Source organism: Symphodus melops (genome assembly GCF_947650265.1).
Source record: "Symphodus melops genome assembly, chromosome: 8".
In the NCBI taxonomy this organism is placed as follows: domain Eukaryota; kingdom Metazoa; phylum Chordata; class Actinopteri; order Labriformes; family Labridae; genus Symphodus; species Symphodus melops.
Window position 1 is genome coordinate 2,824,819 of NC_136698.1, and position 24,162 is coordinate 2,848,980.

General features: G+C 40.2%; 2 protein-coding genes across 3 annotated transcripts; both read right to left on the reverse strand.

Moving 5' to 3' along the window:
- Positions 1-5,660: 5,660 nt before the first annotated feature.
- LOC306828132 (regulator of G-protein signaling 21-like) lies at positions 5,661-8,694 on the reverse strand. Of its 2 annotated transcripts, none has more exons than XM_079350385.1 (5): positions 8,451-8,694; positions 8,015-8,074; positions 7,645-7,706; positions 7,330-7,496; positions 5,661-7,169 (listed from the first exon to the last, which is right to left on the reverse strand). In XM_079350385.1, exons 1-5 carry the CDS (start codon positions 8,528-8,530, stop codon positions 6,981-6,983), a joined length of 558 nt encoding a protein of 185 aa, XP_079206511.1. In that variant the 5' UTR covers positions 8,531-8,694; the 3' UTR covers positions 5,661-6,980. The 2 variants fall into 2 exon arrangements, with proteins under 2 accessions (XP_079206511.1, XP_079206510.1); XM_079350384.1 differs by having other exon boundaries at positions 7,645-7,709; positions 8,451-8,692.
- A 4,694-nt stretch (positions 8,695-13,388) lies between these two features.
- LOC306828131 (regulator of G-protein signaling 21-like) lies at positions 13,389-23,012 on the reverse strand. Its single transcript, XM_079350383.1, has 6 exons — positions 22,944-23,012; positions 16,432-16,563; positions 16,251-16,346; positions 16,108-16,163; positions 15,788-15,954; positions 13,389-14,666 (listed from the first exon to the last, which is right to left on the reverse strand). The coding sequence occupies exons 1-6, from the start codon at positions 22,946-22,948 to the stop codon at positions 14,481-14,483; spliced, it is 642 nt and encodes a 213-aa protein (XP_079206509.1). The 5' UTR covers positions 22,949-23,012; the 3' UTR covers positions 13,389-14,480.
- Between the last annotated feature and the right edge of the window lie 1,150 nt (positions 23,013-24,162).

Here is a 24,162-nt window from a genome sequence, read left to right on the forward strand (position 1 = left end):
GATTGTGACATCCAGACCAAAAGGACTTCTTTGGAAAGTGAGTGAGGCACGATGAGAACGTTTCCTGTTAAAAATCACAGTATCACCTTTGGTAAACACCAGCACATGTCAGGCCGCCACGTGCTGGAGTCAGACGGGGATTTATCATGGAAGAGCAGGAACTTAAAGTTGTTCCTCCTACAAGATGCCAAACAGGTTCAGTATTTCTTAAATGTCCAACAAAGGGATTTTTTTGCCGCACATGCAAACAAAAGGAAACGATCGACTGTAAAATCACCTGCAGTTAAAATAATCCTTCACCATCTGACATTCTTTGAAAAGGGACATCAGTGAGAATCAGTCAAATCAAAACTCAGTGTTTGGAATATCATTTTTGGCACTTCTCTCTTTTTTTTTCTTCTTTTTTTTTTAATTTTTGCCTCAAACTATTTATAAAAATCTTGTACTGCCAAATATTTAGAATCAAATTAAAGACAAAGTTTTGTTTTAAAAAGTACGATGTCCAAACCCTTTGTGTGCTTTTCTGATAAAGTGGTTTGATTTGACTGAGTAAAGAAACAAAAACCTGCATGATGAAGTGACTACATCGTTCAACGTAAGCTTTGCTTGGTTCTAAGTGAAACTTCAAATCGTTCATGTGGGATAAACCCAAACAGGGCAGCTGGTCCTGGTCTCTGCATGGCCTTTCCTCCTCACGTGTCGGAGCGGGGTCAGGGGGGGTCGGGGAGGGTTTGCTCTGCAACACCTGCGAAAGCTCACTTATCTATTCTGATTGATGCTGCGTTCACACGGATCAGACACACGGCTAAAGTCACGTGCAAACGCTCCCCAATACACATGAGGATGTTGAGCTTTGCTGTACCAACAAAAACAATGCTTTACATTTATTGCAACACATTCTAATGATTGATTATAAATAAGAAATATAAATTATCAAACTATGTTCAAATAAATTGAAACTTTGTCAACCCTAACACACACTTCTTGTTCCCCCAGTGACTGGAAGGAAATCCCCCCCCCCCCCTTCAAAAAGAACAAATAAATGACATTTCTTTGTAATGTGATTTTTATCCCCCAGTTACAACACAACCTTTACGCCCCCCTGCAGACTGTTGGATGACTTTTCTGTGATATTTATGGTCTTGGTCTTGCCCTAATTATCTGGGTCTTGACTCAGCCTGTCTTGGTCTTGATTAATGTGGTCTTAACTACAACACTACCCTGGGGTAAAAGTTCCACTGTTTCAACCTGCCTCCCAGATCTCAGCGGAGCCTGATGATAAGGCTTCAGTTGTGAGATCGCGGTTGTCATTGTCTGGTTTTCAATAAACCTATTGTCTCTTATTGCATTACACTGTCATTTAATCCAAAAGTATTAATAAACACTGCAATGAAACCTCCAGGAATCCACAGGAAACAAAGAGAGGACTGTCTTTGGAGTCGGTTTCTTAGTCAGGTGTCACAGCTCGTGTCGTTCATAAGGCGGAGCTTGATTGATGACTGTCTGGATAAGTTTGGCAACATGTGTAACCGAAACGTGTCAATGAATGAAACCGGTAAAACAGATCATTTCTGCACTTTAGTTTAAGTAGAATACTTTACGCTGATTTATGAGAGTCAGACACCTAACTCATTCAGCTCCAGTAAAAGAAGAATAGACCAAATATGTGAAGGGGCTGTCAGCACCTGTATCTTCATGATATGTCTCTGTAGTGAGATGAATAAAGGATTATCCTATCACTGTTGCATGTCACCTTATGTCTAAGAGAGCAATTATAAAAAGGTTCAAATCTTGATGACCTAATTTGCTTCTGGTTTTTTTTTGTGTTCATGTACATAGAGACTAGCAGCAGTCCGCGGTCCGTCTCCAGAGCGTTCTAGCAGCGCCGCGACGCTCGGCTCTGTTTAAAATAGGTTGCAACACTGTTTTTAACGGAGCTCGCCGCAAGCATGCATCAAGCTGGACGGAATAGATTTCCAAGGGAAAACAGCTTTAGAGTTGCAAATATTTAGAAGATATTATCAAAGAATATCTTAATAATAGAATAAAAGAAAACGTGCAGAAACTACTCCAAAGTTTCACCACTGTTTGTCTGCACACAGCCTGGCCAGAAGTGCACAGAAACATAATAAGTCTGGCAGAAAAATCTAGGCCGATACTGTCACAAACCAGGAAAGTCTCTGACAGCACAAAAAGATCACTGTGCTGTTTATTAACTATTTAATGAACCTATCATTCATCATTCATAGTGTCAAGAGAAAACTTTACAATTACAATCACTTTACATTTGGTTAATCTTGTACAGTAGGAACATTGCTATCCCTGCCACATTTGTATGTTCGGTATAAAGCCAGGTTCAGGACCAGGACACTCTCACCATAGATTTATTGCAAAAAGAATAAACAGTCAAGCTCTGCTCTCTCGAAACTCCCTGGGTCACCTGAGCAGCGAGCCATGGCTTTCCAGGGAACTCAACGCTAACCCACTCATCAGGGTGGACCTTAGCTTTTTCACTTGGAAAGGAGGCGGAGCTTTGCCAGCAGCAGTGCAATGTGAGCAAAATCTGGTGGAGCAGGGATCAGGGAGAAGGAAGCTGTGTTTAAGTGGATTGCCTTGTTGTGAAAATGAGCTGTAATTGATTTGTGTGAAATAAGATGCAATAGTTCAATCCGCATGCTGGCGGCGGAAGCTCGGGCGTATGACTTTCATGTCTTGAATGAACCAGTTCGATGATTAATTTTTTCTCATTGTAGGTCTGGACTTGTTCCCAAACTTCTTTTCTGCCAGTCTCCCCTTTGGAAGTGGAAAATGTTGGAAAGCACCATCACCCCTTACTATCACAGCACAAAGGTGAGACAAGTACAAACTCCTTAGTGTAGTAGCAGAAGTCTTTACTGAAAACAAAATACAAGGATTCAAATCCAGGTTTCATGGTCAAAAGATCAAGATGTTTATTAGAACAGAAATGCGAGAAAGCTGGCAGAGAGTGAACTTCTTCACTGAGCTGGGAGCTAATCAAGCTAAACGCTGCTTTCATGTGCTGCTCGGCTGGTCCAAGTTTACAAGTCATGTTTTTTACTTGAGTGTGTTCATGTGATTTATCAACAGCAAAAAAATAGTGCTGATGCTACGAAGACGTTCAGTGGAATTTAACTAACAAGTCATAGTTGCGCAAAAGTGGATGTGAACTGATAAAAGGATAGCAGTGTTAGCAAAACATATTTTGTCCCCGTGTGACGACAATTCTGACGTCAGGTCGGGGAGTCGGTATCCTTATTGTGTTTTCGAGTTTACGAGTTGATATTCCGACTTGAGCAGGTGTTCGTTTTACAACTCGGAAACTTGTTTTTTTTTTTCAGATTTTTCCGACACCATATGAATGCACCAATAGCTACCAGGTGTGTGTGGAGAATCTATGGGCAGAGAGGCAGGCAGGTGAAATAACAGAAGACTTTGAAAATAGTGTAAATGAACCAACAAACCAATGAACCCCTTAAAAAAAAATACAAAATTTGAAAACAACTTCAATCATCTCAACTCACAGTCCAACAACATCACATCAACATCTAAACAGTCATACTCTGTGCAAACACATTCCTCAGTGTTTAAAACATCATCTCAAACGTGTGCAAAAAGCTCAGAAAAGAAACTAACAAGTGTCTTTTACAGAGGCAATAAAAGTGATTGCATTAAACCGAGTTTTACCTCCTGACTCACTGATGCGCTTCTTTGCAGATTTATACTTCCGGCCCTGCAACAATTTCTATGACTAGTGTGGGCTTGTTGTATGTTGCTGGTCTTCTCAATTCTCGGGTGCAGCTGTAAGTGTGTCCCTCTCACCTCATTGTTAATGTCCAGCTGTGATCTGTGTTTTGTGTCGATTGGGTCACCTGCAGGTAGGATGTGTCAAATGGAAGGAGTTTGACTCTCTTCATCACACACTGACGCACAAGTCAAGCCTAGAAATGTGAGATAGGACTCATAATATTTTGTTGTCTGTGTTTTAGTAGTTGTCACATCTGGTGTAGATTCAGGATTAGTATCATGTTTACCTGGAAGTCTCCAAAGAAAACGTCCCATGCTCTGCTGGCAGTGCAAAACAGTGTGGATTTATTAAGCCCTTGTCATGACTTCGGGTCCATGTTATCGAACAAAATGTATTACAATAGGATTCATTTACAATCGTAATCTTGAGCCAATTTGAGCTCAGTCAAAGAAACTAGTTGGTTGACATTCGGAGCTCCATCAATAATCGTCTCCATGCTTGAAATGTTCTCTCAGTCTAACTTTCAGTCAGCCAAATGACATAGCTGAGCTGAGGCGCCTTTTAAGCCTCTTGACCAACGGTAACGCCGCGCCCACCTGTCAATCAGGTACGTCTTATTGTGAGTAACACTTTTAGCAACGGATTAGTTATTTAGTAATCCGAATATCCACCCTCATGGAGTTTGTGCAGATCAAGACATGAGCTATACAGACCAGTTTCGTTTTTCTTTAACCAGTCTGCTGGGTTTTTTTAATGGGTTGTGTATGTGCAACCAGCCTCGAGCGGACACTCAGCAGGATATTGCACACATTTTTTTTTTTCCTCAACACTCAACTTCCGGTGCATTTCAGACTGAATCTCACTTCTCACTGTGACTGATTTCATAAGAGACTGACTCTGGGAGCTTCCTGTTTCTAAAATAAAACAGATCACTTGTGCGCTTAACTTTTGAGCAAACAGATGCTTTTCAGTGATAAAAGAAAAGCATAACAGGAAGCTACCAACACACAATTTAAGTGCCATCTGTTATATGCCACAACAGCAGAAATGTGCTCCTTTGAGTATTCTCCTTCTCAGTGTCTGCCTTCCTGATAAGGGCTACTCTGTAGACTGTAAATATTAATGGACGAAGCTTGAGTGACGTCATCCATCTGTTCCTCCAGGGGGCTCTGGAGGCCCGCCATGCTGGAAATCCTGACTCAACGTAAATTTGAGTCAACCTAACGACAGGCTGAGAGCTGGAGCTAAGGCTATTGACTCTCAACGCCATGTTAAATTACGCCCACCTATCAATCATGTCAGTTAAGTTAAACACCCATCGTATAATAAACTTACCCCCTCACAACGTGTTCCAGTGATGACAATTACTAATCCCACCTTTTTTTTTTTTTTTTTTTTTATGTACCAGACTGTAAACATGCTAATTTTTGCTTTTGTGTTCATGTGACTTCCTGTGTTTTTGGAGCCAGCCTCAAGTGGACACTCGAGGAACTGCAGGATGTTTGCACTTCCTAATTTTGTAAGACCAGAGGTTGCCGCTTGGGGCGGCACAGGTTTCTCCGAATAAAGTCTAAACTGTTGGAATGTGAAAGACCCGGAGCAGCGTTTGTGAGAAACATACTGTATATATATACACACTTGTGACGATTGAGAGCTTACTCTCGCCAACGACTGCTCTGTAGTGAAAATCATTTTTCAACCTAACAGAACTTGGCACAGCCTTCATGTTTCCATACTTGTGTGATAACAGGGCTGCTTTAAACATATAACAGACTATCTTTATGCAAACAGGGCATTAATACTCTTACACAATGGTTCACTGAGTCACTGTAAGAGAAAGTAGAAACTACAGTGTGGGAGTGTAGATGTAAAGAAAAATCCCTTCATGCCAAGCTGCAATTTGAATAATTTAATGTCTTTGAAATCTCTAACATTTTAACAAGCACTTCAACACTGCAACACTTAACTCAAATGGTGACAATGAACAATAAATAATGCACTGTTTAAGTTAACTATTGACTCCTAAGAATACATTCAAACACCATGCTTTTGTAAGCAGTAACAAGGCTTATTCTCAGAGTGTACAAAGAGTTTTAACATCCTATCATGCAACGTGAGACATTCTATCGTTATAATAATTCCACTCAAATAGTTTCATACATAAAGTCACAACTCTCAACACTTAAGTGCTGTAAGAACAGGGTTAACGGCCAGCAGTCTTCACTGTGCTATGAAATTCAATAAGACGTCACCGGCTGCACAAATTGGGAACTTCTTAGTTGCTGTAGTGCAGAGTTAAGTTCCACTTCCTCACAGAAAGAAAAAAAAAAGTGCACAGTTAAAAAATGTATCGGTCCTGTATTTTAATTTAAATAAGAGCTACTTTTACGTTTTTGTTTAAAGTGATAAAGACATCAAACGTTGGCACATAAATCACTCCTGGGAAGCTTCAAACCTAAAAGTATCAGTTTTTTTAAATCCCATCTCTCTCCAATTAAACAAAAGAAGAAGACAATCCTCCTTTCGAAGTGTCCCACATCACCTCTTGCAGAACTAAGTGGCCTTCTGCAACCCTGTGCTAATGATGACACATCATTTTTGAGTCCCAGTTCTGCTATGGATTTGTTGGCTTCCTAAGTGCTGTCGTTAGATAATTGGCCAACTCTTATAGTGACAGCTTGTTCTGTCGGTAGCACTTAAAAACTACAACTACATTTTCTCTCTCTCAAACACACACACACACAGCTAATCAAATCTGACCATTGCATCTTACAACCACTATCTTTATCTGCACAGGAAACACCTCTGCAAAGAAGGCCAAAGGAGGTCCGCTGCATGGTTTTGATTGCGCAACTTTGCGGTCAGAGTGTGCGTCAGTCACCCTTACTGATTCATTCAATGACCAAAAAGTGTTCAAGGGGCCTGCGTACACCGTTTTATCCCGTGTAAACACACTATGGGGTCCTTTTCAGTCAGGTTGGTCCGTTTATTTGTTTTACTTAGTTTCCAAGACCCTCTGTTGGGAAGTTCTCAGTGTGGGGATCCTCCATTGTTTGCTTCAGGATCTAGTGTCGCCCTCCGAGGTGCGTGTCCGCGGGGCGGGCCGTGCGACCTTCCTTCCTTCTTTGTGTCCAGTCCTTCCTCCTGAAGGAGCTCAAACATTCCAGTTATGTTTTTTTTTTAAGTCCATTCTCCGCCCCTGAGATCGTGCTTCTCAACCCTTCGCAGCATCAGCAGCTAGGTTTTCCAGGAGAGTTCTATAAATGTCAGAGCGGAGGAACCGCGGGTACGAGTCTCTTTCCATCAGCCCGTAAACCATCTTCTGAGCCTCGTCAAAGCAGTGCAGGTTGGGAGACTTGACGCTTCTTTTGATCTGCTCTCGAGTGTGATAGTCGATGTTGATCTGGAATGAGACAGAGAGGTTGGAATGAGGGGATCTGAGCCAGGAGCGAGACCAGATCAGAGATCAGAGATTCAGCATCTGTCAGTGCTCTCTATGCATCCTCATTTTAATCTGACGTAACAGGATTTAAAGATGTCAACCACGAGAGATTTTAAGTTACCTCTTTAGGAGATTCTGCTTTGACAAACTGCTCATAAATCTTCTTAGCTCTCGAGGACATCCTGAATGAAGACTTGATCTTCTTATAGTCCTCGCAGGTGAGCCAGAACTCAATATTTTCATCACTGTATTCAGATTTGAGGAAGTTGCGAAAAGTAGCCAGACCATCTAAAGGGAAAGCAGAGAAAACACACCAAGCGTTACGCAAAGATCACATCCTTTTTCAGCTTCAAGAATCCTCTTCAAACTCTTTTCCACACAAACATGAAGTACTGTTTGAGCAGCGTTATTGTCCTCGAGGGGAAAGTCAACCTACATTTAGACTCCAGAAGTCGCTCCAATGACTGTGACCATTGTTGGGTGTCTTCTAAAGTTAGCCTGCTGAGAAAGAAGTTAAGTTTGATCACTCGACAAGAATTGAATTTGGGTAAAATGAAGCTGTGGGGGTGAACTGCAAGGACACGGGAGCTGTGTAATCGAGAAAACATAGCAGATGTGCTTATCAAGTTTGTACAAAAATGTCCAACCATGGGATCTCGTTGGCGTGCTTGTGCGCTGTGCCAAAGCAAACATGGTGTCTCAAGTTCATTTGAATCCTTTTCATGATGCCATAGATGGAAATGATAGGAGCAGGCTGGCTATTTTAAAACTGAAATGTATGCAAAACACTCCATAAGTCCCCTTACCTCTCAGAGCTGGATGAGTGTGAGAACATGCCTTGGAGTCGGCACATAAAGTTCTTTCCACTGTATAGAGATAAGAAATGCATACATATAAATATACATATATATACGTATTAGCCTACAGGATTAAGTGCAGTTTAATTAGCCTTGTGTGAATCTGTTAAAGTATGTTTGGCATGTTAGCAAATTAAAAAAAAAGAGAGCATGCAGGACTGTAAAGTTAGATGACATTATTAACTTAAGCTATTTTCAGGAGATACACCATGAAGCATCCACCCATCATATCCCTGTGTGCTCTTGTGTCTGAAAGCTTAGCCGTGAGAACCGAAAAAAGCAAAATGCCGCTTTGCAAAGTCAAAAGAAAAAACAAACAAACAACCCACATTCAAGAAAACACCAGGCAACCCCACATTCGCGTTTTAGCAAAAGTTTCACTCACATGTTCTTGTTTCTCTTCCTGTCATCTCTGTCCATGATGAACTGTTCTGTGTTGAGTGGTTCGGCGATTAGGCTGGGCATTGTTTTGTTAAGTCCGAACTCCCAGGCTCTTCGTCCTGGTCATGCTGCGGCTGAGAGACTCTTAGGAGGGTTCCCCCTGCGACGCCGCTTTTTATACTGAGGTCTCCTGTTGCCACGGACTACTGGGATACATCAGCAGCTCAGCCTCTGACTGAAGAGGAAGCACCCCTTCCTCCTCCTCCTCCCGTTCCTCCTCTCCTCCCACCTCGCTGTCAGAATCAACACATACGCACGCTGTGCTGCATGTGTGCCTCCCTCCTCTTGATGCCTTACTCCCTATTAAGTCACTCTGCGTCCTTTCCTCTTCCTTCTGCTGCAGCAGATCTTTTCCCTCCTCCTATGTGGATGAGGTCAACACCAAGCATGCTGTGTGTTCACGTCAGTTTTAGTCTGGCAGCAGAGCAGATGCAAATTACAGTAATAGTGACTGTAATAGGCAAATTGTGACCTTCACACACTGTGTTTCGTTAGGTTGAAGCTTGACCAATAGATGGACTGTTGCCTTCGAATTTTCACCACTTCAACATGTATTGCTCCACCAAGCGGAAATTCAAAAGTGTGGTGAAAATTCATGCAACGCAGGGATACGGCCATATGTGAGAAAGAGGAAACGGCAAATTGATTGCAACAGAGACTCAGGAAAGCAACAGGAAGTTAGAATAATTGTCAGAATGTCACATCATGACTGCTCTTGTTTCAGCCACAGTTTCTGCTTTTCTTTCCTTTTTGCATGCTCTAAAAAAACATTTAATGCAAGTGTGACTGGGAATATTTAAACAAACATGTACAACAGTAGAAAGGCTGTGAAAGCAAGCAACAAGGACGAGCAAAGGCTCGCTTTGACATCCTCCAGAGGTTTAAGACAGATCTGAAGTGTGGTATTAGAAGAGTTTTAGAAGAGTGGTCACATCACAAGTCAATGTAAAGTGAATTCACATCATATTATAGAAATTGTAACATCAGGTCAGGACAAATAGAGAGGTGTTCAGAAAGGTTAAATGTCTGCCTGCTGCTCTTCATTACTCCAGGTCTTTCCAGCTGAGAAGCTGTTGAAGAGGTCAAAGGTTATTAAAACTCCTTTGATTCATCAGGGCCTTACACTTATAAAACCCTGCCAACTTGTTTCAGGCCTATAAGCCTCCATGAGGGCGGGTAGCAAATAGTCGCCTACTTCCTTTCAAGATTTACACACGTCACATGGTCAGTATAGTCACAAGCTGAAGTAAACTTAAGAAATGAGCCAAATATCTAAATGTACATTATTGACAACTGACTAAATTTACAATAACATTACTCATTTTAAAATTGTTACAAAAGAACGTAGAAATCCCAAAGTAGAGGAAAGAAGAGAAGTCCGGTTCAGCCATTTAGACCCGGTTATTGCATTGTTTTAAAAGTGTAAGAGGTTTGTTTGTAAGAGGTTTTTTTTATTTATTTTTTTATCCATCTTCAGGTTGAGCTTGGTCTGGCTTGGCCAGAAATCAAGGCTTGGTGTGAGAACTTCTAGTGAACCGGACAGTTTCTTGGCGAGTGACTAGCGTTAGCTGAAATTAGCTTTAGTAGCACTGACCTTTGACATTGTATGTGTCCTCCAAATCAGTGCTGTTCCATGATTTATTTTGTCTGGCGTTGTAGAGGCTGCTGAAGAAACAAGTTGTGGGAATTTATAGGCTTCCACATCCCATCCTGAACTTTTGTCTTATCTTGAAGGCGGGGGCATGCTTAGTGTACAAAGTGTTGTTCCAAGCCATGTCTGAAGGAAAAAGTGTTTAAAATAGCACTTCTTCACAGCCAAGCTTGTAAGTCAAGAGGAGATGTCTGAAGTTTAATAGAGGCACATAATTTAGGAGAGTTTTTGCTTTAGGGCGATCACAGTGTTGCCCTTGGTTTTATAACCTGAAAAGGTCGATGTAGGAAGAACTTAAAGCTCCTGTAAGGAGTTTGATCTGGTCCGGAAAAAGACTGAAATTTAATACTGACCATCAGCAACAAGTTTGACAATGTCCATGGCTTCATTTTTAATTGCCTGTAATCAATGCCATTAGGTCGTGGCAGACAAAAAAACATTTACAGCACACTGCAGAAACAGCCTTTTGTGTACATTTCATACATTACACAGCAACTTTTCATCATGAGGGATCCATTTTCATAATAACAAGCCAAGACAGGATTTCTACAACCGAGACATTAACAAAACAAGATGTTATATGTTATATGGCCTGTGTGTGTGTGTGTGTGTGTGTGTGTGTGTGTGTCTGCAAGGGACATTTTATGTATATATTGCTATATTTTACTTGCTGAGTGATGTTTGCTTTTACTCAGGTGCAATGCATCAAATGGTTACGTTTGTGTTTTCATTGCACACTGTCCCTCACAAATAAAGTTGAAATTGAATTGAATGAAATGTTGAACATTGAAAACGTGGACACATTACAGCTCTGTGCATCTGGTACATACTCTAAGTTTTACTTTTGGTGCACATGGGAGCACGTTTTGGTGATATCTAAAGGCGCACATCGACGTGCCTTCTGCTATAGTCTACACATTTACACTCTTCGACTTCCTGGTCAAAGCCCGTTGTGGGGACTGTGGAGAATGTGAAGAACACCTAGTCCAGTGAGGAATCAAGCCTTTTTCATGCGTGTGTAGTGTAAATCGATTCCCAACCATTTTTTCTAAGTTTGATTGTCAGACCTCAATAAATTTGAGGCGTATGATTCCAGTCTGACTAATTTGTTTCCACGCATCTTAAAAGTCCAGTGTTATTGAGACTAAGACAATAAATTGGCTTTAACCATCTGAATGTAAATGTTCTGATTAATCCTTGAACTCTATTGCCTCTTAAAGATATACCAGGTTTAAGAGAACAGAGTCCAGCAGAAAGAGGTCTGACAGGGTGATTAAAAGACCTCACAGGACGTCTTTGTTATGGGGAACCTGATTAAATGTGGCTTTTTCCTGCTCCCCATCTGACGCCAGGCCGTTCTCTCACAATCTACCCTTTGGCTTGGCTTCACTGATGCTGCTCTCCTTTGCCCAAACACGGTTATAAGTGCTGAAGCGTTACGGAGAGACACCAAACACAGAGAAATGAAAGCTGTCCCTTTTATACAAAATTGTGACTCTATGGAGGAACCCGGCAGTATAGAAAGCACCGATGCTACGACCATTAGCCTGCAGTATCCAGATCTGGGAAGTTCCCCAAGTGTGACGGTCTTGACTAACACTGTGCCATCTACAGTACTCACTTCCTTCTTCGTTACCATGGTAGCTGTGCTGGGTTGTGAGAAAACAGCGACAGATTGTGTGTGAAGGATAGTGCGCCATGTGATGCAGGAGATGTGAGACCTCGAGCATTTATTAGGAGCAACCCCTGACACCGCAGTGTACTCATACTGACGTTTGACATCGAATTAAACTGTGGATTGGCCCATACGAACCAGAGACTGGTAGCATGTTTTGGCAGTTTGTTGTGTCTTTATTTAGTTGCTGATGTTTGGTCAAGCAGAATACAATGTTTAGAATATAAAACAGGTTATTCTTTCTCCTTGAAATACACCAGAAAAAAAGTTTGCTGCTTTATGACGTCTAGACTTTAAAATGCAAATATAGCACAACAGTGACCACCCACTTTTTGATGCCTGTGGTTCCCCCATTGACATTTCTGAAAACTATCTAACCAAATACTCGTAATGGCTAAACATTTCATTTGGCACAAAAAAGTAAGGAAAAACTGAAGAAGAGTCAAAGGTGCAAGTGTACATTTTTTTCCTGGAGTGAAGCAAACTATGCAATCCACAATCCATTGGGATACCAAAAGCCAACAAACGTAAATAGTTCACTTGGCTTCTTTCTGAACCTACACAGAACATCTTTTTTACATTTGTCTGCTGAAGTTCACAAGAGCAGTAACCATTTCCATGGTAACAGCAGGCCCCCCCTTTTTAGAGACATCACTGTGGCACTCTAGGATTGTGGGTAGTGTAGTCGCCCCCCCCCCCCCCCCCCCCCAAACCAACCAAAGAGGTTCATATCATCTAACTTGTCCACATGGAATAATTGTAATTGAGCACAATAATTATTTTTCTTCAGGGGCTCTGTAGTTTTTGATTAAATGTTTGGAAGACACAAAACTAGCTTTTTAAAATCTTACAAAATAAGGCTGTAATCTTTATAATGTAATTTAAGACATACACAATTAACATAATTAATGTGTTTGTTGTTTTTGTTTGGCAATACTCATTGGGATCTTTCCCCAGAGGAATAACTCTTAAAGGTTTTTTCCCCAGAGAACAGCAGTTGTGTGTATCTCTGCCATCATTGTCTTTAGATGATGAGATTATTCCCCTAACAAGGCAGCACATTCAGGCTGATCTGTTACGCCTCAGGTTGTCTGATGACTCCTCTGTTGTCGTTTCAGCTCCTGAGTTATTATTAGCTGCCTCTGTACTCCTTTTTAAGGCGCTATCCTGCAGAATAAGGCCATTTACAGAACTGAGCGGGATCAAGGGTTACTGCAGGGTTACTTTATTCCAGTTTGGTAAACCCTACTGCTGGTGTGTGGAGTCATCTCTGTACCTAATTAGAGGATAGATCAAACATGTGACCAAAAACAGAATCTCCTTGCTGGGTGAACACTGGAAACTGTTCCTTTTTTTTTGTTTTTGACTCATGCCCATCTCTACAGCTCAAGTCAGACAGACAAATATAAACCTTTGTCTCACATCTTCTGACAGCATGGAAACACTTAAGAATAGTCATACAGGACGTCATGTGTGAGAACGTGGCCAAAGTAGGACGAGAAGGCGTTCGTTTTGTAAAAATAAATACATTGCCCAATGATTTAAAAATGGCCATTTTATTCCTCATGTCAGAAACCATTCGTATAACTTTCTATATTTTCTATCATTCTTTGAACTCCACATAAACTTACAAAAAACGTTCAGGTAGCACATACTGTATTCCAGTTAACTCCATACATTTGCACCGATACACTGCTGATTGTGACATAACTCTTTTTCCCCATCATTCACATACTTCTTTCCCACTCACGTAACTTTTCTTTTTGATTTTCATTATTTTCCATTTAACATTTCATCAATACGTTATCTCTCAGCACCCCGACAGTGACACTTAACGTTTTATCACAATCAAGAAGAAAAAAGGATAAAGTGAGAATCAGAGAAGCACCATCAGGATCATAAACTGTACAGTTGAAGTGGATGTAACCTCTGAGTCTTGCAAGTAGTCCTGTATTCATTAATTTACCGATGGGGACTCTGCGGGTCTATGACAAAATAAGCCTGAATATCACCAGATTTGTCATCTCAGTCAACGTTTATGAATGACTTTATGGTATCAATGAATTGAATTCTTCACCAGTACAGCTTTTTTTTTTTTTTTGTAAAACGTGACAGTAAAACAGGGTATGAGTCAGGTCGGCACTTTTGATTGACAGATCACTGTGTTTGAGTCTTGAAAGAAGAAAATGCTTCACTCATAATTAAGTTCTATTGACAGGAAGCATCAGGAGTTGGTTATTGGGGCAAAACATGTTTTGTTTTGGTTTTTTTAACCAGTCAAACAACCCATTGAAAATAACAGAGCTGGAACATCAGATGCTCTTTTTTAAACAAGCTAGTTTTTGTGATTTACTATTTTGCCACCATGGTTAAAAACAACAACAAAAGAAAACAACAAAAATTTGATGACAAAAAAATAAGCTAGTTTTAGCGTTGACCAATATCGTTGATCGTTGACCAACCGTCGCTCATTTCTAGCTCAGTCATCTGTTCTCCAAATATGCTTACCCCAATTTCCATGAAACAAGAAGACCACAGACAAATGCCAAACAATAAACAATAAAAAAACAATCGCTTTGGTCATCTTAGCTCGATCCACTTCCTATATACAGTCTATGGTTGATACAGCGCATGTTTTGATTGTCAAACTAAATGTACCAAAGAGTTCTGGATTTGTTCTTCAGACTTAGGTAGGCATCTGAGTGCAGGAATCTGGGCCAAGAGTCTCTTTCCATCAGCAGATAAACATGTCTCTGGGCCTCATCAAAGCATGAAAGACTCGGCTTCTCCAAAGACTTCTTGATCTTCTCTTTTATGTGAAAGTCAACATTGATCTAGAGAGAAAACAATAAGGTTTGGGATGAGCTTACAATGGATTTTTGATTTTTCAGGCAGCTAAAAATACATCTCTTCCCTCTCCCTTACAGCACAGTATGATAGAGCCACTCATGTTTAAACTATCTCCAGCCCATGGATTAACTTAAACCAAAACAGTGACTCAAAATGTACATATTATGCAATGACAGTATAACCTCCCTAAGGAGGCCTCACCTGACAGTACTCACTCTGATTTCCCTGCTGAGGATTGCGAGCATTATTGCCGTGAAAACCAAATTTATGAATGAAAGTAAACAAAGAAAAATGAAGAGGAGTTATCCATCTTTTTCAGATAGGAGCCCCCCAATGGATTTTTGCCCAGGGCCCCACCAGACTCTAGAATCTCCACTGGGTGCCATGATAAATAATGCTTGATTGATATTTAGACTGACCGTTAAAGGCGCCAATTTTCGCCAGTGTGACATTCCACCTTCTCTATGAATGACACAGAGGTCAAAGGGGCTACGAAGTGATCCCACCTGTGTACCCCCATCAATGTTCCTAGTGCCTCCACAACAGCATAAAGCAATGTCCCTTCGACTATAGTAATATGAATGTACAAATGATGGCAGACCTTTGTCACAGCACTCTTGCAGAATTGCATGGCTGTATAAATGCTCATAAGTTTAGATAGATAGATACTTTATTGATCCCGAGGGAAATTCAAGTTTAGGCTCTTAATGACTTATTTGCACCCCAAATTGGTATCAACCAAGGAGTTGAATATCTGTGAAGAGATATGGATTCTCATCTGGATTCATCTGAGTTCATAAGTTGCTATTGGACCGCACCCCACAGGATGTATCTTCACTTCAGTGTGCCAACATTACAGCACACAGCAATGAATTCAGTGGAAGTTGTGAAACGTTGTATTTATCCGTGTTTCTTCACCCACTTTGTCAGTCTTTAACTTATTCTTCTTTACACTGTGGGGTGCAATCTTGTGCTGATGCAACAACCCATTTCCCTGTTTTGCAATACCAATTTGAGAGTTTAATTTTCACTGTCTGCTTTCATTCAGCTCCAGAGCCAGTCCATCGTGAACCACAGCCACAGATGGTACATCTGACAAACTGACCTCTCTGCAGGCTGTAGGCTCGATGAACTCCTTGTAGATCTTCTCGGCTTTCCAGTGAAGGTCCCCCGATGAGGTGGTTGACCTGAAGTCTTCACATGCAAGCCAGAACTCAATGTTTTCTTCACTGAACTCTGACTGCAGGAATGCACGAAAAGCTGCTAAATATTCTATACAGATGGAAAAAATGTATTTCAGTATTTTTGCTTGAATTGTCTGTGCAATCAGAAACACATTTTACATGTTTTGTTCATGGTTAATTTTATGTTCAGAAAACTAGCATCTCATTCGTTCAGACAGAATGATTATTAGATTATTCTTACTTTTCTCCTGAAGAAGTTTTTCCAGAGTTGGATGTAGTTCATGTTCAGTCTGCCAACTAATTAAACAAAGAGATTTGAGTTTTCATTTCATGATAATAGGAAGCTGTACAGCAAAAGTCAAACATGGTACCAATTAAGTTTACCTCATTTTTGAAGGACGTGTGTCATCGTCAGTTTTTTGCACCACAAGGTCGTGGACTCTTTTCTTATACCTTTTTCGATTCAGAACAATATCAATTCTGCAAAACAAATAAAGCAGTTTTTAATTTTCAGTGGACACGTTTGATCAACTTAACTCAGTTATTACTCAGTCATTAGTCTTACCTTCTGGGCCGCTTCACATTCTGCATCAGGTCTTTAATTTCATTAAATGTAATCCTTGAAAACAAAAGTTTCGGCATTTTAACATCCCCGGTCCTTTGAGGTGCTATGACGGTATTTAGTGTTTGGCTTTGTCTGTAAAAAAAACCACCATTACATCCAGCACTCGCCCTAAAACTGGCAGGAAAAGGAAAACGCCTATGATGCCGGGGACCTGCTGGTACAGGTACCTGAATGCCTTTTGGATACACATTCAGCTGACGGCTGCAAGACTCAGTCCGCTCCGTCTCTGACTCACTGCTGTAAAATTCCAGTGAGAGTCGAAGCAGAAGCTGGATGAAGAGGAAAACTCAGAGGTTGACTGAGGCCAGAGAACATGCCTTTTATTCATGGAGGATATAAAAGTGATGCTTAAAACTTTACAACAATGAAGTCTTGAAATGATTCTGATGCTGTGTTTACAGTTAGGTATCTATCTATCACTTTAATCTCTCAGTGTGTGAAAAAGCATAAAGAAGACAGGAAGTCAACTGGGAAGTTTCTACATGTCCTGAAACGGTGCAAACCCAAAAGATCACACACTTATGACACTCCTACACATTGATGCACTCACACGTGAACCGCCTCAATTGATCATTCAAATCATCGCCTCAAAGTTCCTCCACTTGAATTTCCCATGAAACTGTAATGTAAATTCTTCCACTCTCAAAGCTGCTGCTTGTGCGTATATTTGGCTGAGGGTGGGTGGTGCGTGTGGTGCTTTTCAGGATTCCCTCAGGGGTCTCTTCATTGTGTATAGTGGTGTGTTTGTGGTTGGGAGAAAGCTGAAGTGGGATGATTTCAAACTTTCCGCACAAAGACTGCAGGGGTTACAGCAGGTTAGGGAGTTGACTGCAGTTAGCGGACGACACCCTTGATATTGCATGCTTGACTGAACGGTACTTTCAGCACAGATGTGAACGTTGAGTGAATGCAAACTACTTTATAAACGTCATCGTGATCAGTCAGGCTCGTTGTGTTCACGCATACAGCCCCTCCGGAGGAGATTTCCGTATGTGTGAAAAGGGTTTAATTGTAATGGTCTACAGCTAACAGCAGCAGCTTCACTGTTGTGATGTGATTCACTCTCACAGCTCTTATTACAGATCTTTTATTACATTTTGACCACTTTTGGTAAATCAGGAATCCCAGTCTTTCAAAGAAAATAAAACATTTGAAATAGTGAATCTGCCTCTTGTAAGCAGCATATTAAACCCCCCAGGACAGAAAGCTTAACCAGTGAAGCAACGTTGGCTACCTCACAGGACTTAACAAAAAAGTAAGGTACCAACATGAACCTTCAGTTTGGTTTTCTTTTAGCCTCTGTGACCACAAACCTCAGTTTATATTCTCACAAGGTACTGTATATGCACATGATTTTATATGGTTTGTTGTCTGATTTACTGAATGACTAAAACACATTGGAGTTGATTTGCAACTAATTTCTAAACATTTAAAATCCTTTAAACACCTCCACACTAAGAAACCAGACTACCGTTCTCAGATATAATGCTCATATTGGGATTATGCCTTGTTGACAGTGGGGTAGATAAAACCAGGGCTCTATTTCACTGTGTTCTTATACAGTATTTAAAAGCATTGCTTGTCTGCACTTTGTGTGTTTGGTCTGATAACAATGCTCACTTTCTTCCTGATAAACTTTTTTTTTCATGCAGGAAGTTACCTGCCTTAGGTCGTGTTCTGTTTTTGCCACTACTTGCTGTTATTTCTCAATTAAAATGAAATGGAAAAAGTGAAAATCAGATTTCAATCAGCTTATCTTATTGATTCATATCTGTTGAGTCACAGGATGTTGTTTGTTTCATGTTTATTTTGGTTTCAAAATGTTCAAATGATTTCACACATTCAGTCTGCTTAACAGCCTTTTGCTTTGGTAGCTCGCTTTTAAAAAAAAACAAGTCATCAGATGCTCCTGCTTCAGACGGGTTCTCTGTGTGCCTGTTTTCTGAATAATCTTCAGACTACTCTTTGGAGCTAATGAGCATACAGGGGGTCATGACCCTGAGGTTGGAACAACTTCTACCAAGGTATGGTTTGATGTTGTGATGTCGATATAAGTCTTTATTACGCCACAAGACATAGCACTGCCCATTTGATTGAAAAGACAAGCACTATCATTTCCTTGGATTGATTCTGGGTGTGTATTTGAAGACAGCACTTAACTTGTCCCTTGATTAGAAACAGCAAAAAGGACAATTCAAGGCAAGTGAAATGTATTCATGGAGCAGATAGATAGATAGATAGATAGATAGATAGATAGATAGATAGATAGATAGATAGATAGATAGATAGATAGATAGATAGATAGATAGATAGATAGATAGATAGATAGATAGATAGATAGATAGATAGATAGATAGATAGATAGATAGATAGATAGATAGATACTGTAGATAGATAGACAGATAGATAGACAGATAGATAGATAGACAGACAGACAGACAGACAGACAGATAGATGGGGAGAGAGAGAGAGAGAGAGATACTTTATTGATCCCGAGGGAAATTCAAGAAAAGCATAAGAAAAGGGAAGAATTAAACAAGATTATTAAGTACAAAGATAAATCCATGAGCAGTATGATATTAAGACTTTATGGACAAAAACAGTTGTCAAACTGAGCTTCACTGAACTCGCTGGCCTTCACGCCTTTGCACATGTCGGGCCCCCCATAGGACGGGTTTGTTCAAGTATGGAGGCCTTGCTCTTTTCTATGGGTGCAAGAGAAGTCTTTGTAGGTCTTGACTTGGTGAATCTTTCACAAAAGTCATCTTCAAAACCAGAAAAATATCAAGCTGTTCTCCAGACTTGATGTACATGTCAGATTTGGTGATTTTTCAGGCATGTCAAGCCTCCAAAAAAGGGATCAAAGAAGGGGAAGACATCCTTGCATTTAAAAAGAGTCCTCGCTCTGAGGTCAGTACTCTGGCACCACTAATAGAGAGTTAAGTTTACAGGATGGAAGGAGAATTTGAAAACCGAATGACATTCAACAAAAAGTACAAGATTCAGCCATCAACCAACAAAAACAAAGTATGTTAAAAGGAATAAGACTCATTGCTCAGTGTCTTTTATGGCTGCAAAGTAGGACACTTCCACTTCCACAGATCACAGTGACACTTTAACCATTGTGGCTGTGGAGCTTTTTTTTTAGTCTGTCAAAACACTAAAGTAGCAAACACTTGAATCAAAGATGAATGAATGAGTCACTTTCTCACCCTGCTGTGGGTTCTTTTCCAGTTGTACAGCAGCTGACACAGCAGTGGAAACTATAGCTGATGACTGAGAGCTGAATACGTATTACTTAACAGATCAGAACAATGCGTTTCCTTTTCTGTTGACATTTTTTTAATCAAATGAAACTCATGTGAACTGGGAGTGAGACTCTGACTGACAACTTTTAGATAGTCATTGTCCAATGAGACAACAAGCTCGATTGGTTATTTATTAGACTTTTTGTTTTTGGTAATTTCATGGAACATTTTCGTCGATCTGTCAATATGACATAAGAGTTTATAATAGCAGATCCTATGTCACTGAAATGTGTACAAACAGCTGTGCTAGGTCAGCCAATGATTAAAATACCTTGAAATGTATGCTTCTGTCTTTAAAGCTCCTGTGAGGAACTCTGGTGCTGTGTTGATTTTGGATATTCGATTAGTCATTTCTTGATACTGTCTTCTACATGTATGAAAACATTTTCGGACCACAAACATCATCGTCATCCAAAGTTTGAAAAGGCTGTTTCACCTGCATACTCTTAATCACCTGATGTGACACCTACTCCACAGTCGGGATGTAGGGCTGAAAAACACATTTAGAAACCATCGAACTCATTGCTGATTAATTTGTTTGCTTTGGTCGGTCATAGCGAAACATTAAGATGAACTGCAGTCGTTTTCATTACCAGCTAAAATGCCCATACTACACTTGGACCAAGATTCAGATGATGAGGTAAACGTACGTCAGGAGTAATCCCAGGATGGGTCTGCAAATCATTCAATAGTTCCCCGATATTAAACCGAGAATTTTTCAAGCCTCTATGTAAGCCTTTGAAACCTTTGAGTGGGAACTTATTACCCAGATCTTCCTCATTACTGGGTCCATAGAGCATGTGTACTTCTCAACATAATCTCTTAATTTGGTTTTAATTGCATTTTACAACTTTTTTCTGCAAATGTATACGCTGATTTATAGGCGTCTCTTTTCCTGTGTAAGCTCATGGCATCAATTTCATCATTAAAAAAGATAGCTCATGAGGTTTTGTCTCTTTATAAATTACATTAGAAGAAAATAAATGCTTCCTCTCAGAATTATCGGTCTGTCCATAACTCTTTTATAATAAAATAGGTTTCTGTCATTAAAACTGTAATTTTCCATCCCATTTTTGGTTTTGCTCAATCTTGATGGAAGAACCGCACAAACAGCATTCACAAACATTGATCGTCTTTATTTCATACCATAGACAGTACAAACGCCAGACTTGTTTCTGAGGTGTCAGCATGAAGACGAATGTCTTTAATGACTCATTAATTGCCTGAAATGCTGACAGTGGGTCAACAATAAGAGATATTTGAGGTGCCAAAAGAACAAATCTTGACTGTCACTCTAAACAAGGTGTGTACTAAAAGCTATTTTTAGCAGCACATGTACTGATCATGTTGTACTTTAAAAGACGTTGCACCCGCCGCCTCTTATTGACATGTTGACTGTCTCACATTTTATTTTACTTCAGGTGAAAAGACCGAACATGGACTGCACACTTACAGCTTCCCCTCTGCTGTTCAATGAAATCATTTGGTCTCATCAGCTAATATTTTAAAATTCTTCAGTTACACTTTAAAATTAATTTCACAATATTTACCATTACTAGTTGTCATGCATTAGTTTCTTATTAGTATGCTAATTAGTAGCAGGCTGCTTGTTAGCCATTAAAAAGACAGTGTATAGATTGCACCACCAGGAGGCTCTCAATCCAAACAATAACAAAAAAGATAACATTGAGGCTGGCAGGGAATCATGGGAGTGATTTTCTTTGCTACTATGCTAAAAAAAAAAAAAAAAACTGTTGTCAAAATATTTGTAATATAAATAACTACACGTGGAGAAGAAATGTAAAAAGAAATCCAATGACCCAATTTTTTAAATCCATCCATCCTTTTCTCATGGGTCAATCATTTTGAGCAGCACTTAGGAGCAATCTCTGTAAAGTATAACTTTACACTGCAGCTCACAACAGCAGAATTTCCCCCTGATTGTCAGCAACATCCTACTTTCACCAGACTGCGTGTTGAACACCAACATTACCGTGTTTTCTGGGGAGCCATTGGGACATTAATGTTTCATAATAATGGAAAACCGTGAAATATTTCATCAGCGTTTAAGCCAGACTGATTTGACAGGAAGTGTGCTTCGTGAGATATGAATGCTTATAGCTGCAATAATAAACCGAAAGGCAACAGGAGACAAAAAAGTAGTACGGTGCTTTTGTTTGATTTCGTGTTTCGTATACTTCTCAGCTCCTTTGTCAAAAAAAACAAAATAACAAAAACCCATGATGCTTATCTTAGTCAAAACAGCTGGCAGCCTTAAGTACTGTTCTGTACATTATGTTCGTGTTTTCTGTACTTGCGTGTCTGGGCAGTTCGATTGCATACCAGATTTGACTGACGCTATCTGTTATCAAATGACACGCCAACTTAATCGAAAAATTGGCAGCAGAATTGTTTGTGTGTGTGAGAGAGAGTCAGGTGACCTGAGATGAGATTTTCAGCTGCCTAAAAAATCTAAAATATGAACAATTTAATCATGATGAAGATGCCTTTTCAGAAGCCATGTGTACAGGTTCAGTTCTTTCTAACAAAGGGTTCACACTATGAGGAAGAAGTGAGCAGTGGTTTGTTATGGAAATCAAGCCTGTGAATTGGATGATTTCTGAAAAGCCAAAGTAAATTTAGCCCCTGGAATAATTGGGCGTCTGACATCTCATCATGCTCAAGGTTACGCATGAAGGTGCTGCAGCTGCAGTGAGGTGTGGAAGGGGAGAGCACACGGAGCAATTTCTGCCTGCTCTTGTTGAGGTTTCATGAGGATTAGAAGCCATGGCAACACATCTCTGTATCTCTGACCCTGTGTGCTCATGCCTCAATCCCTCAGGACTCTCAAACAAGCTGTCCCATCACACCCGGCAGAGTTCAACATCTCATCCGTTTGAGAGACAAGTGCAAAGGAGTGACCAGCGAAAGGGGAGGGAGCGAGGACTTTTAGAAGTAACACTTTCAGGAAAGTATAGTTCTGTATCTGTAGTTCCTAAAACTCTCCTTGCAACAAAAAAAAAAGTGATGTGCAGAGAACAAGTGTCCTAGAGTCAGGTGTGTCAAATGTAAAAGGAAGTTCTTATTTAGGTTTCTGTTTCTTGTGGATGAGATTTGTATATGAAACATATAGTGCTTACTTACTTCATTTTTTTATGAATACTCACGAATAAGAAGTGGAAGAATCCATTCAAACTGTTTTCTCTCCAAATTGACAAAACTGTAATAGAGCACGGAAAGCCAAAACCGTAAACATGTTAGATTTCTTGTTCATTTCCAGCTCCTGGCCCTTTACTGTATACTTTATGTTCATAAATAATTAAAACTGTCATCACAAACTGTGACATTTATTCACATTATAAACATGCACTTTAATCACTGACAATCATCAATGGAAGTGCATAGTAACTGATGTTTACAGGTCGCAGTGCATGCTAAAATAACATATCATTACATGACATTAATTAAGACTACAGAGATAATTTACATACCAGCCTTCCTCACATGAAGTAAAATCAGCAAAAGTCACAGCCTCATTCCCTCTCTCTAAAATCCTTTAAAATGCATCCAAGACAGACAAACAAGCATGTTAGAACAGAACGTCTTCAAGGAAGGCAGGATCCGCTGCAAACGAAGCGTTTTACTTAACAATATAATTTTGATGATATCAGAGGCCGCTCTCTGTATATTAAACATTTCCATGCGTCATATATTGTATGCTGTCACAGTTTGGAAGCAAATCTCAAAACTGGAGCTGTCATGATTTAGAGTTGCAAAAATCCTCGAAAGAATCTGATGATAAAGTTAAGAGAGGGAGTGGGCAGTATCTCGGTCTGCAGGGACTTGGGTTGAGGACCAGAGGGATGCTGGTTCATGTGACTAAAATATGGAAGTTGATCCGGTTTGGAGAGCCCTTTGGAAAAGTACCGAATCCCCACCAGCTCAGGAGTGCTCTCTGTGTAGCATCCCCACTCTGACGTCTCTCCGTCAGTCCACAGCTCATGTTAATGTGCATGTGTGTATTTCCAGCCTATATGTTTGAGAAGCATGCTTCTCAATAACAGAGTGCAAACCAGGATTCCCCCTCAGGATTTTTAAGGTTGTTGGTTGATGTGAGGATTTGTCACACAAAAACAGGATTTTTCTTTTTTATATTGATATCTGAGATCAAGTCCCCAATTAGACCCACTGCCAGTGCTTACATACTGACTTTTCTTCACATCTTTTAAATAGATTTTCTTACTTTAGTGTCCCTTTGAACTGAACTACAGTCTGTTATCTAGATCTAACATGTTAGCGTTTGGTGGCTAGCTATGTTTTTCTCCAACTTTGAGTTGACAATCACACCTGCTGTCATCATCTG